The following is a 14,449-nucleotide window of genomic DNA, read 5'->3' as shown; positions in this document are numbered from 1 at the left end:
TGTCATATTCTCATTCATTTTGCCACATGTCATTTTGTGGTTATTTTAAATTAATTTTTATCCCACATGTCATTTTATGATTTTTTCATTCTATTAAATTCCATATATATTTAAATATAATAATAAAAAAAAATCAATTTCATTAACAGACTTTCATTCTAATTTCAAAATTCTTTCTAAAAAATGAAGTTTTTTTTTTTGCTACTTGTTACACTCTCATTCAAATTGCCAAATGTCATTTTGTGGTTATTTTGAATTAATTTTTTTTTCACATGTCATTTTATGAGTTTTTCTATTTTATTAAACTCCACATAATATTTTAATGTAATAATTGCAATAAATATAATAATAAATGGATATTAATTTCACTAATAAACTTACTTTTTAATTTCAAAGTTCTCAAAATTAAAGCTCAATAGTTTTTTTTCTTTATTTAAATTTTAAAGATAAAAAACATTTCCATTATAATAAATCATTATTTTTCTTATTTTCGTATAAATTTAAAGTTTTCAAATATATTGACATTTATATTATTTTTTTTTCTTTTTAAATTAAGACATGTAATAAATAACTCACACAACAACTAGTTACTAAATAAGTGTCGTTAATTTTCTTTTGTTTATTTATCTAAATTATTTTTTTTATATTTAAAACAAAAAAAAAACTTTAATTTTCATAACTTATTATTCTCCTTATTTTTCCTATAAATCCAAGGATCGTCTAACTAACCATCCTCCGATCCAAGTTGACCCGAAGACAATTCCTCTTTCTTTCCTCGTTTCGTCGTTTCAAAACCTACGTTTGAACAACAAAAGGTCCAAAACCCTTGTTTTACATCTTCAGGACTCTACTTAATCAATTCGAATCAGTACCCGTGTTTCGATCCTTACATGGCGTCCAAGAAGAAGGAATCAGAAGGCATCGCCCTTCTCTCTATGTACGGCGACGAAGACGACGATATGGATGAAGATTTAGACAACGACGACACCACTAACGATGACAACGCCGTTTCGACGAACAACAAGGAACAGAACGAAGTCGGCGCGAACGAGACTGTTCATATGGAAGAAGATGATGCTGCGGCCCTAAATAATAGTAATATTATGGGTTACATTAATGCGAGTAGCATCGGTCCGGTTGTTAATTTGGATTCTGCTAATGATGATACCATACCTGATTCTATTGATAATTCTTCTCTCAACACACCGCCGCCTCCTCCAGCTCAGCAAGCGATTTCTGCGGAGCCGATTAGAGGCAGGGAGGGGACTCTAACGATTGTTGACTACGGGCATGATGAGGCGGCGTTGTCGCCTGAAGCTGAGGTAATGTTTCCGTTTGTCTTTGCCTATATATGGGCCTTTGATTCCAAGGTTTGTTAATGCCATGTTGCTTAAAGAAAGTCGATATATAAGTTATCCCGAAAGGGTACACTCTGAGACATTGACAACCTTCTCTTCCAACGCTTTTAACCCCAATTCTCACCTATCTTTGGAAATTGGCAGGAGTTCGAGCTTTTTGGTTAAGGAAAATTATTGAATTATATAATTGATATACACAAAAGAAGTACAAGTACAAACGTCTAAACTGCTGTATTCTTTTATATCGCTCTCTCTTTCCTATTTCACTGGACGAAACCTAGGTGGGAAGGATTTCAGGGAGAGTGACAACGATCAGCGATCAACTGTGTGATCTGACCCATGAACACTTATGCAAAGTGGATTGGAAATATTTATATAAAAAGAATAATAACTAATGCAATGAAATAGCTAATAAAATCAGGATGTATCATAAGAACAATAATGCTGACACATAACTCCATACTTGATACTAATGCATAAAGAAGTATAAAACCAGGTTAACCCATGGTAATTTAAGAAATCTGTGTTTATTGAAAAGAGTTGTGTTTTTCTGAAATGTTTTATTTGTTTTTCTGGTTTGTCTCTTAATGTAACTTGACTTTGACTGCAGGATGGGGAAATAATAGCAACTGGTCGAGTAATGTTTGGTGCAGAGCTTCAAACTGCAAATGGTACGTGTCCTTGTAGCAAAGACTCTACTATTTGCTGAGTTTCCCAAATTACCCCTAGATAACAATAACATAACATATGTGGCAGAAGCAATACCCCACCCCCAAAGATTCAGCTTGGGATAGAAATGTTGGTGTGTAGTGTATACCACCAACAACATTCTTCATCTTGGCTTTTATCACCATGAATAGATCCATTCATTCTGAGTTGTCATTATCATTATCATTACATCCATTGTTTGTTTTGAGAATTCATTATAAGGATGCATAATTTCTAATAATCCTAGTCCGTATTCGTTATGACTTCAACCCTAAGGAATAGAATAGGAATAGATTTCATCCCCAAACTTGTCACCAGGAGATTGTGGCCACAACTCAAGACATATTTACTTTTGTTTTAAGCCATTTCACTGTTAACTTTGGGAATGAAAATAAATCATCTGGATCTGGTTTGTAAGTAAGAAGCATCATGCAGAAGTTACTTCCCTCAACAGCTATTTCCTTGATTTTTGATGGCTGCAGTCTGAAACTGCCATCAATATCAACTGTGGAAGCTTTGGAATTAGGTTTTAAATCTGCAGAAAAACCATTCTGATACAATGAATTCCCTCAGAATAACAACTCCTGAGGTTTTGATTCCATTTTCTATTTTATGTTTTGTTGAATTTGCATGGCTGTTGATTGGACTTTCACAACCTCCTCAGCTCTTTGATTCACTGTATTGATTTAAGAAGACTCGACAATACCCATAACAAGGATAGTTTGGTTGATTCAAGAAACCCAATCTCTCCAAAGGAATAATAATTTCACAAAAGATAACCCTCACCCTCCTTATTTCCAGTAACTTATAACAGAAAATTGCCCAAAGATTCCATTATGAGTTTCCCTAATACCCCTAGATAACATATGTGCCAGAAATGGATGTGTAGCATACACATAAGAATGAATGATAATAATGATATAGGGAAATTAGCTGGAAGCTTTTAAAACATATAAAATCACATAAAAGGACATTAATTTTAGAAATGGGTAATCAAGTAACTTTTGCAAAATTATGAAAGTGTTTTTTGTTAAACGCCACTTGAAGTAGCTTTTGGATTTGGAGCTTTTTGTTTTAGGCTTTTAGCTTAAAAGCTAGAAGCTCTTGAGGCTTTTTTTTTTCTTAAAAGATCTCAAAAGCTGCATGCCGAATACGCCCATAATAATATAAATATAGGAATACTTTTATCTGCTAACAAGTGTTGAAAAACTGCAAAATACGTGATGGTTCATGAACTTTCAGCTGAGACTTGAAAGTTGATAATGGAGTGTCTGTTAGCCTAGTAATTCAAATAGGCAGCAACACTTTTGAGTTTTGATGATGGATCAGTCTGATATAGATTTAGATTTTAGAATTAGATAGGGAATAAGTTTAAGTATTTTTCCTTCCCAATGTTATCAGCTATGATAAGGTTAAGTTACATATAAGACTTCATTTCATTTGAGGAAGCGATTTTGCACTTCAAATCCTTACTTTGAAAAATGTACTAGCAACTACAGCAATAAAAGTTGCTTTGTATTGGAGAGCAGAGCAATGGTATATTTTATTGGATAAGCTAAGGTGATTAGATGATGTGCACAGGAGCAGGAGCAGGAACACCGCCAGGAACAACAGTAGAAGCAACTCCTCAATTATCAGAATCACATTCACAATCAGAAAAGGGAAACGAATCAGAGTCTGAAGAAGCTGTTAATAATAATATTACTGAAGATAAGGAGATAGATCCCTTGGACAAGTTTCTCCCTCCACCACCAACCACAATGTGCCCTGATGAATTGCAAGTACGTTTCTTCATTTTTATATCATAATATTTATCAATTTTCTAGACATCTAAGATTGTGTTTTTGGAATCTGAAGGATGAGTTTGGTTGGCCTCGAATTCCATAATAAAAAGATTAAAAGCTATACACATCATTCATTTGTTTTGGTGGTGCAGGAAAAGATCATTAAGTTTCTGTTGCTAAAGAAGAAAACAAATAGAAGCTTCAATTCAGAAGTGCGAAACAGGAAAGAATATCGCAACCCGGACTTCCTGACACACGCTGTCACTTATCAGAACATTGATGAGATAGGATCTTGCTTCAGTATTGACGTTTTTAACCCCCATGGCTATGACAAAGCTGACTTCTATGATGAAATAGGTCCTTTATTTATTTATTTTGTATATTTTTTCTTACGCAGTGTTGCCTTTTCTCTCTTATATAATAACTATTTATTTCAACAGAGGCTGATTTGAAGCGGGAAGCAGAGAGAAAAGAACAAGAGAAAAAGAAAAATCACAAGATTGATTTTCTCTCTGCTGGCACTGCCACACAATCTACACTACCTATTCCAACACCAAAAACCGTGCCCATTCCAGGTCTTCAAAATTCACATTATCTTTGGAATTTTAATTTGTTTTTTTTTTTTTTAAATAAAAAAATTGCGTTTATGCAGCAGCTGTGGGTGGTGGTGGTGGAACAAATCCGGTTTCAGCTGGTGCTATTGATACAGGGACTCGGGAGGGACGACTAAATAAGAAATCCAAGTGGGATAAGGTATCATTGGTTTTGTGATGAGTTGCAACAAATAGCATTCTACTTTTCTTTACTTTAATTTACTAAGTCCTCTAGTTTATACAAATTTCCTTTAAATATCATTTGTCTCAAATATCTTAGCAAGAAGCGAAGGTATATATGATTTATTTTTGACCCATTAAGCCCTAACCTGTACAAAATTGGCCTCATTTGATTTTTCCAATTGTGATTGTCATTTTTATTGAGTGATGATTTTGTCAGGTGGATGGGGACAGAAGGCAGGACTCCTCACATGCAACAGCACTCCTCTCTGGCTCTGCTGCTAGTGCTAATAATGCTGGGAGTGGTTACACAGCCTTTGCGTGAGTAAATCCAAAATCATTGATTTCATTTCTTCTTATTCCAACATTTCATTCATTCTACTTTGGAAAAAATCTATCCAGATTCGGATTATTTTTCAAAGTATAATCATGTCAAACAAATTGGAAGTAAGTTGTTATAAATAGAAAGAAACAGGACTTGTGTTTCTAATATGTATAAGTTTTAAATTTTTTTTATTGAATGGTTAACTAAATATGTAATACAGGCAACAAAGACGAAGAGAGGCAGAGGAAAGAAGGTCAATAGATAGGAAATTGGATAGAAGGTCATGAACAACAAGTTGTATCTTGTAAATTTCGGATAATATTTTTTACACATGTTTTGTGTTTTTGTTTTTGTTGCTACCTTTTTAACTACAACTTTACATTTTAAAAACCAATTTCATTAAAAACGGAAATTATCAATATGTATACATTCATAAAGATATCGTTTGGTTTATAGATACAAAAAATTAGTTAGATAAGTAGAATTTGAATGAAGTGGAGTTAAAATGTCTTTGAAAAATGTGTATATATACAATACGTTTTTAGTTGGGCATATATATATATATATATATATATATATATATATATATATATATATAGGTTCATGTGAGACTGCCTAATTTTGTGAGACCATGAGACGCATTTTTTTATTTTATTTTATTTTATTTTATTTTTGTTAATTCAAGTTCCGAAAATAATATTTAAAAAAAGAATTTTTGGATTTTTCCATTTGTTTTGCATTTTTAATTATTTTTTAGAATATGTACAGGGTAATATCCTATTAGAATATTTCACGTATTTTTAAAAAAGAAATATAATTTTTTATATTTTTTTTAGTTAATTCAAGTTGCGAAAATAATATTTAAAAAAAAATTTTTTAATGCAAAATTATTTTTTAAAATATGTCAGTGTAATATTCTATTAGAATATTTCAAGTATTTAAAAAAAAAACAGGATTTTTTTTATTATTTTTTATTTTTTTTAGTTAATTCAAGTTCCGAAAATAATATTTAAAAAAAAAGAATTTTTAGATTTTTCCATTTATTTTGCATTTTAAAATTATTTTTAGAGTGACGAGGGGAGGTGGTGATGGGTGGTTCCTGGCAGCCTTCTCCGGTCAGTGGCATAAAAGGGAGAACCAAAGTGGTTCTTGGTGGTTACACAGCAGCAACACCAACCTTGGTGGTGGTGTTTCTTGGTAGTGCAGGAAAACGTTGCAGGTGGTGGAAAGAGCTCCGACAGAAACAATGAGGTAGGGATGTTGGTTTCTAATGGGGAAGGAGGTGGTGGCAATGGTGATTCTATGGTGGAGTAATGGTGGTTAAAGGTGGAGAAAATAGGAGGAGGGTAAGGGAGGTTTTATGGATTTTTGAAGAAGAAGAAGAAGAAGAAGAAGAAGAAGAAGAAGAAGAAGAAGAAGAAGAAGAGAGAGAGAGAGAGAGAGAGAGAGAGAGAGAGAGAGAGAGAGAGAGAGAGAGAGAGAGAGAGAGAGAGAGAGAGAGAGAGAAGTGGGCCCCATAATTTTTATTAATAAACTTTATATTAAATAGAAAAAAAACATAGAAAATGTATCAAAAGGGTATTTTTGTCTTTTTAATTTTACAAGGGACCAAAACCACAAACAAAGTAGTTCAAAAGGACTGTCAATCCAAAAAAGTCGGGGTTTGGACCAAAACCCCAAAAAAATACATACCATAGGGACCATTTTTGCAATTTTGTTTTTTTTTAATATAAATTAACCCATGTAATATATGAGTCTCACAACTAGTGTGTGTGTGTGTGTGTATATATATATATATATATATATATATATATATATATATATATATATATATATATATGGGTGAGATCGGTTGAGAACTCATAGTTTTTCAAGAACCCGAAAACTAAAGGTGGAACGTTAGATCAAAATTAATTCATTAAGTGCATGATCGTCATCTTACTAATCCCATTTAACTCTTAGTATTATTGAAAATATTAATAAAAAACTCTCAAATTAATATTATAAATCAAATTTTCGGAATTTTTTATAAAAAAAATAATTTTTGTTTTTTTTAAAAAGAAATGCAGATTTTTTTAATTTTTTCATAAAACATAAATTTTTAAAAAAAGTTGATTTTTTTTAAAACACTGCATTTTAAAAAAAAACAATAACTTTTATAAACTTAGTAAATTAAAAAAAAAAAAAAACTAGAACATTTAAAAAAAACTATAATTTTTTAACCAAAAAAATCAACGTTTTAGGAGCATATATGCAATTTTTTTCAAGTGCATGTATACATATTTTTTATACTATAATATTCATAAGTAAATTATAAAAAACAATTTTTTTACTAATCTATAAATACAATAGTACATGTATTTTATTCGATACAAAATAAAATATAAAAAACTAAAAATGCTACAAAATTTCAAATCACTTTCATGTCTTTGTGTCAAGATTTCTATATTTCCTTCAATTTATCACTTTTCACCTCTTCAATATTTTCCCAAAATTCTTCAAAATCTACAAGAAAATAAAAAATGGGCTTAGACACTTAATCCAACAGTCTCCCACTTGGATAAGTCTAATAACTATAATTGCAAGTACGACTTCAGAATCTGATCAGCAATCGTAGCTTTCAAAAGCCGTTGTCGAACTCTGATCTTATCAATAATGCGTCCTGTAGATAAGGAAACAAATATTCCTCCGTTCTACAAGATATCCTATGGACAAGAGACATGGATTATGATCATTCTCTCTGTCCAAGTTATGTTTCCTGATTTCCGATTTATGACGACCGACTAATTGAACAAATCAAATCAGTCCAGGCTTGGTCAAGCGCTTAGGGTGTCATCACTAAATCATCAAGGGGTCCACATATATCGCTTTTATCCCATTTAGGGTAAAATGAATGGATAAACTTCGACTCATATGGTTGTACTATTTATTCATCAAATCACACACAACAATACGTTTTATAACATCAAGTTACTGATGCGTTTACGTATTATCAATGCACAACCGACTCATAAACAACTATATGTCTCCGTTTCAATAATATAAGATATTATCGTCTCACAATCACTCGTGATAAAATCCATGAGCGTGGGTTTAATCCAATACTCAAATTCTTATTTCAGGAGTACTCATGAACACTGTAGCAAACATTTGCTATGTCTAAGCACTTAGACAATCTACAGTCGGATTCATGACAATCTTACCTCATTACTTATTTCCAAAGTATGATCGACTGTAGATGTTTGAATAATTTTATTATTCAGGAAGTAAAACATGCCAAGTGAAACACAAGAACAAACTAATCCAATATGGTCTCAAAACTTTTGAATAAAAATAAAACACTTATTATTTAATCACCATATTAGTTAGACCTTTTTCATTGTATAATGTTTCGAACAATCAACTTAATACTTGAAATAAAACAATAGTCATCCCATGCTCCAAGCATGCACACTATGTTTATCTATGGTCCTTACTTTATGAAATAAATCAATTGAACAAATTTCCAATGACGCTCATTTCACAACTCCAAATCCTTAATGTAAGTGTAAGAATACCAAATTCTTGCCACTACTAGAATTTGTTAGAGTCTGAACTTACATGCAATGATCCTTTTTGTAATGTCTAGGCTCCAAAGTCACATAGACTTGGCCAATGATATTACAAAGCGTTCCATTTGAGATTGTTACAAGACAATTCTTCGTAAATGAAGTCTTACATTCAAGGTACACTCCTTGAGCATCCTTCTTGCATAAAAGTTTCTAAATTACACATAGATTCTTAATATCCAACTCCTATTATGGAAACATTTTCATAATTGCCATATGACAATCCATTCTTAATAGAATCCCATCTATTTAGAATTATATCAATTGGGTCCATCCATTACTATACTTCCAACTATCCACAAGCAACCAATCTTCGGTAAACCTTAGATTGTCCTTGACAGTTGTTTAACAACTTTAGTCATATATGGTTCTAGTCCTTTTTCCCTCTTAATGCACTATGCATTTGGAAAAATCAGAACAAGCGAATATTATAGCATATGCAATCGATCCTATACCCAAAGCATATGAGATACATTCATAATGTCTTACATAAAGACGTGATACTAGACCAGTCTCTTGCTATAATATTTCCATATATAGAATTTTCCTATGTTGAAACATTTTCATATATGTTTATGACTAAGTTCCATTAAAATTTCAATCTAAAAACTTTTAGATTCGAAATGAAGTATTGATGCCCTCTCCCTTAAGCCCTATTATAGCGAAACAATTTCCAAATTCTGCAGCTTTGAAAATTTAGAACTTTGTTTCCTATAAACAATATTGCTAACTTGCAACACCTTTCATAATAATCATGCTCCCACTAGCATAACAATTATGTTCTTATCAACATTACAATTATGCTCCCGCTAGCTTTGACATGTACCCATAGATCAGCTGGACTTCTAGAAATCAATACCTATTGACTTTCTTACCAAATTTCCGATTTATGATACGTGGTGCTTCGATAAGTCCTTATCTAGACTTCTCAAGCTCATACACCATTCATTAGATAGCTTATGTGTGTGTGTAAAACCTTTTAGAACTCATAAGAATAAGTCCCGAATGTTCAAACTATTTTCCATTTCTCATAATTCAAACTATGGAAAGGGATGTCGTAATCATACTCGAATTTGAGAACACAATCATCACATCAGCTAACTCTAATCCTTTAAAATCTACAAGTGAAAGCATTTCCTCACAATCATTTTCATGAAGTAGAGAGAAACCTTTTACCACTTAGATTTTATTATGTATGTGTTCCTATCCATGTTAATTTGTCATTTCCAACCACTATCATAAGACAAGGTTTATGACAAATTCAAACTCATATGGACTGAACTTGTTTGATCTTAACTTCTTGCCATCTGGTAGCACAATGTCCTACTAGTGCTTCCAAGTTATTGAGCAGCTCACCTATACAAATCAATGTACTTTTATTGATCAAGGTGCTTTTCCTTATGCGATCAAATGAGACTCATAGAACTAACATGCATAGTCAACTTAACTGGAATGGGCACTGAAACAAGATCATGTCAACACGATAGGTTATCAACCTCAAATCATGTGCTAGTGATTACTAAAATGTTTATTCTTGATTATCTTCCTAAAACTTTTCAAGATCGACAAGACTCCCTGTAACGCCCCATTTCTGGTATGTTGCTTTCGTGGCATTTATTTAGAAGTTTTCGAGAGGGACTCGGCGAGTCTATGGCCCGACTCGTCGAGTAGGGACGAGATTTCGAGCACGTGTTAGTCGGCGACTCGGCGAGTCCATATTCGGGACTCGGCGAGTCTGCCTGCCAGGTAGAAACCCTAAATCCCCGGGTTTGCACCCTATTTAAACCACCTTATGAGCCCCAAACTCGTCCCCTTCACCCTCAGAGCATCATTTAGCAAACCCTAATTGTTTTCTTGAGTAATTAAGTATTTCTTGTGTGAATCTTGAAGTTTTGAAGAGAAGAAGGAGGCTAGATCCAAAGGAGAAGAAGAAGATCCAAGGTCTTGCACCCATTTCAGAGTTTATTGAGGTATCAGCCTATTTCCTCCCGTTTCTATGATTTATTTATCTTTCACAAGCATATTTAGCCTCTTTTAGCCATTCCTTAGCTTGTTCTTAGTAGAGAGATCACATTAGATTGATTAGCCTGCGGATCTAGCCATGTTTCAGTTCCAAAATCGTAGATCTATAACCTTTATAGAGCCATTTTGCATGATAGCCCTAGATCTACTCTTCTAAGTACCTTTTTAGCCTTTATATCCCTTTTCATGTGTATGTACATGTAAAGTTGGAAACTTTACGTGGTAAATCAGCCTTAGAAACTCAGATCTATAAATTGTATGCGGTGGTTTCGAGAAGAATCGAGTTTTTAGTATCTGCATGCATGTGACTCGGCGAGTTGTTCTTCGGACTCGGCGAGTCAGGTCGCGAGTCCCCGATCTTTACCCTTTGAGTGATTCCGAGTGGAGGCCAGTGAGCAGTAAGATGGACTCAGTGAGTCGGAGGTTAGACTCAGTAATGGAGGGACTCGACGAGTTGTTCATACAACTCGGCGAGTCCAAGACAATCTTCTTAGATCGAAGAACAAATCATCGAGTTGTTCATATGACTCGACGAGTCGGATGCAGATTGCCTGAGCTTTTGAATCAAGAGGGTACTCGTCGAGTCGATGCCATGCTCGACGAGTAGCCACGAGTAGGGTTGAGAAGTGAGACTAGGGACTCGGCGAGTTGGCGGCCCAACTCGGCGAGTCAGGTCAACTGTAGGTTGACTTTGACCGGGAGAGTTGACTTTGACCAGGGGAAAAGAGTCATTTTACCCAATGTAGTGATTAGCATCTGATTGAGTGTGTTTATGGCTTTTAGCTGGGGAGATACCGGAGCTGTAGCAGTTAGCTTCCAGAGCCATACACACAGCAGCCTGTTCGCGAGGTGAGTTTCCTTCCGGTAGGAACGGGTCTAAGGCCACAATGCCGGCCCGTTCAATTAGCAGTAGTTTCTGGACTTTGGTCCAATGCAGTAGTTAGTATGTTTGACGCCTCCGTGGCTCAGACAGGATTTATGTGCTTATGCTAGATGATATGTTATGCTATGCCGTGTTCAGTTAGTCCGGACTTCGATCCGATGCAGGGGATGGGGTCCCAGTCAGTTTCGGACTTCGGTCCGATGTAGGGGACGGGGTCCCAGTCAGTTTCGGACTTCGGTCCGATGTAGGGGACGGGGTCCCAGTCAGTTTTCGGACTTCGGTCCGATGCAGGGGACGGGGTCCCAGATAGTTAGTTCGGACTTCGGTCCGATGCAGGGGACGGGGTCCCAGTCAGTGGGCAAGGCCCAGTATGTGCTTTTTATGTATTGTATGGTATGTAGTAGTTTGGGGGAGCTCACTAAGCTTCGTGCTTACAGTTTCAGTTTTGGTTTCAGGTACTTCCGCAAGCAAAGGGAAGAGCTCGGGATGATGGCATCGCACACACCACAGCTTCAGTTTTTGTCCTGGGAGTTGATTAAGTTTCTTGATATGTTTGGATACAGTTGTGTTACAGTTTCTCTCACAGTATTTTATTATGGTTTTTGAAACACGCAACATATGGTTTTAATATGTGATACTCAGTTTCATGGTTTTTGTTATAATAAAAATTGAAAATTTTGGGTCGTATTTTTGGGTTGTTTCAAGTTGGTATCAGAGCCTTGGTTTGAGGGATTCGGATACACCTTCGGGCGTATCTGAACTCAAACTAAGGGAAAGATAAAAAGATTTTCAAAAAGGAAAAATGTTTTCGAATGAAATCTTGAAAAGCACTTAGAAAGAAAAGGGTGTGGTGCATGCGATCAGCCGAGCTCAAGTAACTACTCCCAAGCTACCTATACAAGTTTATTTATTATGATAAATTGTTCCAGTTTCAGTAGAACAGCATGCTAGTATAGGACTAAGGATCTAGGAAGATGCCTTATGTGCCTGTTATATGTGTTCCAGCTTTATGAGAATTGCATGCTAATATCGAGTAGACAGCAGTAGGATAGCCTGTTTAGGTTATGCCTGGTAGCGCGAGCTTAGCATTGTATGCTAGTATAGTTTCTCGTTATGAGAGTAGATTTGCTTGAGTAGTTTCTGGTGTCCGAATGCTGCTTGCTTCGTGCTTTGTAGAACTCTTGGTGATGAGAGTTAGCCATTAGGTGAATACGCCACGTCACATGTGATCAGGTTTGAATAATATCAGAGTGTTGGATTTGGCCCTATTGCGCAGCTCTCGTTTGAGTCTAACCGTTGTAGGGAAGAGCCTTTTACTCGAAGGATTATCCGAGCCTCATCACATGTGATGGTATTCAGGTGATGGCTAATTAGCATTGCAGGGAGGCCTTCAGCAGCCGAGGACTGGTTTGAGTGGAGTCAGAGATTTCCCTAGGGCAAGCCTAGGATGAGAGTAGCAGAGATCAGTAGTAGTAGAAGTGACTTGGTGGAGTCAAGGCAGTTCTTGAGGAAAGTACGGATAGATGTGGAAGGTAGTATGGGCCCGTACTACTGAAAGCAGAGGATCCGTACTCGAATCAAGGAAGGCCGAGACAAGACCAGGGAGCTAGTAGTAGTATCAATGATCCCTTGAGATATTTCAGTTTTCTGATGTTGCTATGATGTGTTTCAGAATGGTGGTTTTGCGTTCTAGGCCAGCAGCCGACAGTGGAGGTGCCGGGGAGGGATCAGGATCAGGCTCAGGGGACGAGCGCATGGATGAGCAGACCAGAGAGTTTCTTTCTTCAGAGATTACCCGTATCATTTTGGAGCAGACTCCTGTGATATTCGGTTCGATCAAGGAGGGTATCCTAGAGCTGATGGATGAGAGGTTGGGCACCTTCCGTGCCGAGGTGGCGGCCATGATGGGGTCGCGCACACTTACGTTCAGGGAGTTCAGGGCATGTGGAGCTCTAGATTATCACGGGGTGCGGGACCCCATAGCGAGTACTAGATGGTTGGCGGATGTGGCCAACGCATTCCGCACGAGCAGGTGTCCCGAGGGGGACAAGGTTAGATTGGCATCCTGTCTTCTGAAGGACAGGGCACGGGATTGGTGGGAAGAGGTCGGACATACCATTGGAGATGATGCAACGTTAGATGCCATGACCTGGGCTGATTTCTCTACCAGGTTCAGGGCGGAGTTTGCACCGGTTATTAAGGTGCAGCAGTTAGCCAGAGAGTTTCAGGACCTCACCCAGACTACAGAGACCATGGCGGAGATCACCACCAAGTTCAGGGAGAGGGCTCTTCTTGTTCCTCAGTATGCAGCCGATGAGGAGATGAAGAAGGCCCGTTATCATGAGATGTTGCGGAGCGATATCCGCCAGTTTGTGAGCCGATCTAGCTGTAAAATGTTGGATGACATGATTGCTAGGGCTCGAGAGAGGGAGATTGATCTCGAGATGGAGAAGAAGAGAAAACCGGAGGCGGTTTCGGGTTCAGGAGGTTCGGGCAAAAAGCCCAAGGTTTCAGATCACAGATCCAGGATTCAGCCGAGCCACGGTCGATGTGGCAAGTGTGGGAGGATGCACGATGGTGTGTGCAAGGCAGGCAGTTCTGGCTGCTTCAAGTGCGGTCGGACTGGGCATTTGAGCAGGGATTGTACGACCCCTGCTACTGCCATTGCAGCATCAGATCTGATTTGCTTTCAGTGCAATCAAAGGGGACATAAAAAGTCCCAGTGCCCGAGTTTAGCCGCAGTAGGGAAGGTGGTTGCACCTGCCCCTGCTACTTTGAGGATTACAGATGGCCGGCAGGGCCGAGTCGAGGCGCCAGTGGCGAAGAGTAGGGCTTTTCAGATGACAACAGAGGAGGCGCGAGCAACTCCTGATGTGGTGACGGGTATGTATTTTCCCTTCATTTTTGTATTATTATTGATTGATTATTGCTTATGATTATATGTTTTTATATAGGGTCGTTCTTTGTGAACGGCATTTCTGCTATGGT

At 36.7% G+C, this 14,449-nt stretch overlaps 1 protein-coding gene across 3 annotated transcripts; it reads left to right on the top strand.

The window, feature by feature from the left end:
* Positions 1-724: 724 nt before the first annotated feature.
* LOC111912630 (uncharacterized) lies at positions 725-5,387 on the top strand. 3 transcript variants are annotated; one of them, XM_042895551.2, is made up of 9 exons: positions 725-1,322; positions 1,969-2,029; positions 3,648-3,847; positions 4,003-4,207; positions 4,291-4,425; positions 4,503-4,603; positions 4,844-4,944; positions 5,026-5,070; positions 5,169-5,387. In XM_042895551.2, the coding sequence occupies exons 1-8, from the start codon at positions 891-893 to the stop codon at positions 5,048-5,050; spliced, it is 1,260 nt and encodes a 419-aa protein (XP_042751485.1). In that variant the 5' UTR covers positions 725-890; the 3' UTR covers positions 5,051-5,070; positions 5,169-5,387. The 3 variants fall into 3 exon arrangements, with proteins under 3 accessions (XP_042751485.1, XP_023764156.1, XP_023764155.1); XM_023908388.3 differs by lacking the exon at positions 5,026-5,070 and having other exon boundaries at positions 726-1,322; positions 4,506-4,603; XM_023908387.3 differs by lacking the exon at positions 5,026-5,070 and having other exon boundaries at positions 726-1,322.
* The last annotated feature ends 9,062 nt before the right edge of the window (positions 5,388-14,449 follow it).

The sequence above is a fragment of the Lactuca sativa genome, chromosome 1 (genome assembly GCF_002870075.4).
Source record: "Lactuca sativa cultivar Salinas chromosome 1, Lsat_Salinas_v11, whole genome shotgun sequence".
Taxonomy (NCBI): domain Eukaryota; kingdom Viridiplantae; phylum Streptophyta; class Magnoliopsida; order Asterales; family Asteraceae; genus Lactuca; species Lactuca sativa.
The sequence above is the reverse complement of the archived record's forward strand: the minus strand, read 5'-3'. Positions and strand labels throughout refer to the sequence as shown.

Coding starts and splice junctions, on each gene's coding strand:
- LOC111912630 (XM_023908387.3), top strand. CDS start 891: ATGGCGTCCAAGAAGAAGGAATCAGAAGGCATCGCCCTTCTCTCTATG. Junction 2,030..3,647: donor AGAGCTTCAAACTGCAAATG/GTACGTGTCCTT, acceptor TGATGTGCACAG/GAGCAGGAGCAGGAACACCG. Junction 4,426..4,502: donor AAAAACCGTGCCCATTCCAG/GTCTTCAAAATT, acceptor GCGTTTATGCAG/CAGCTGTGGGTGGTGGTGGT.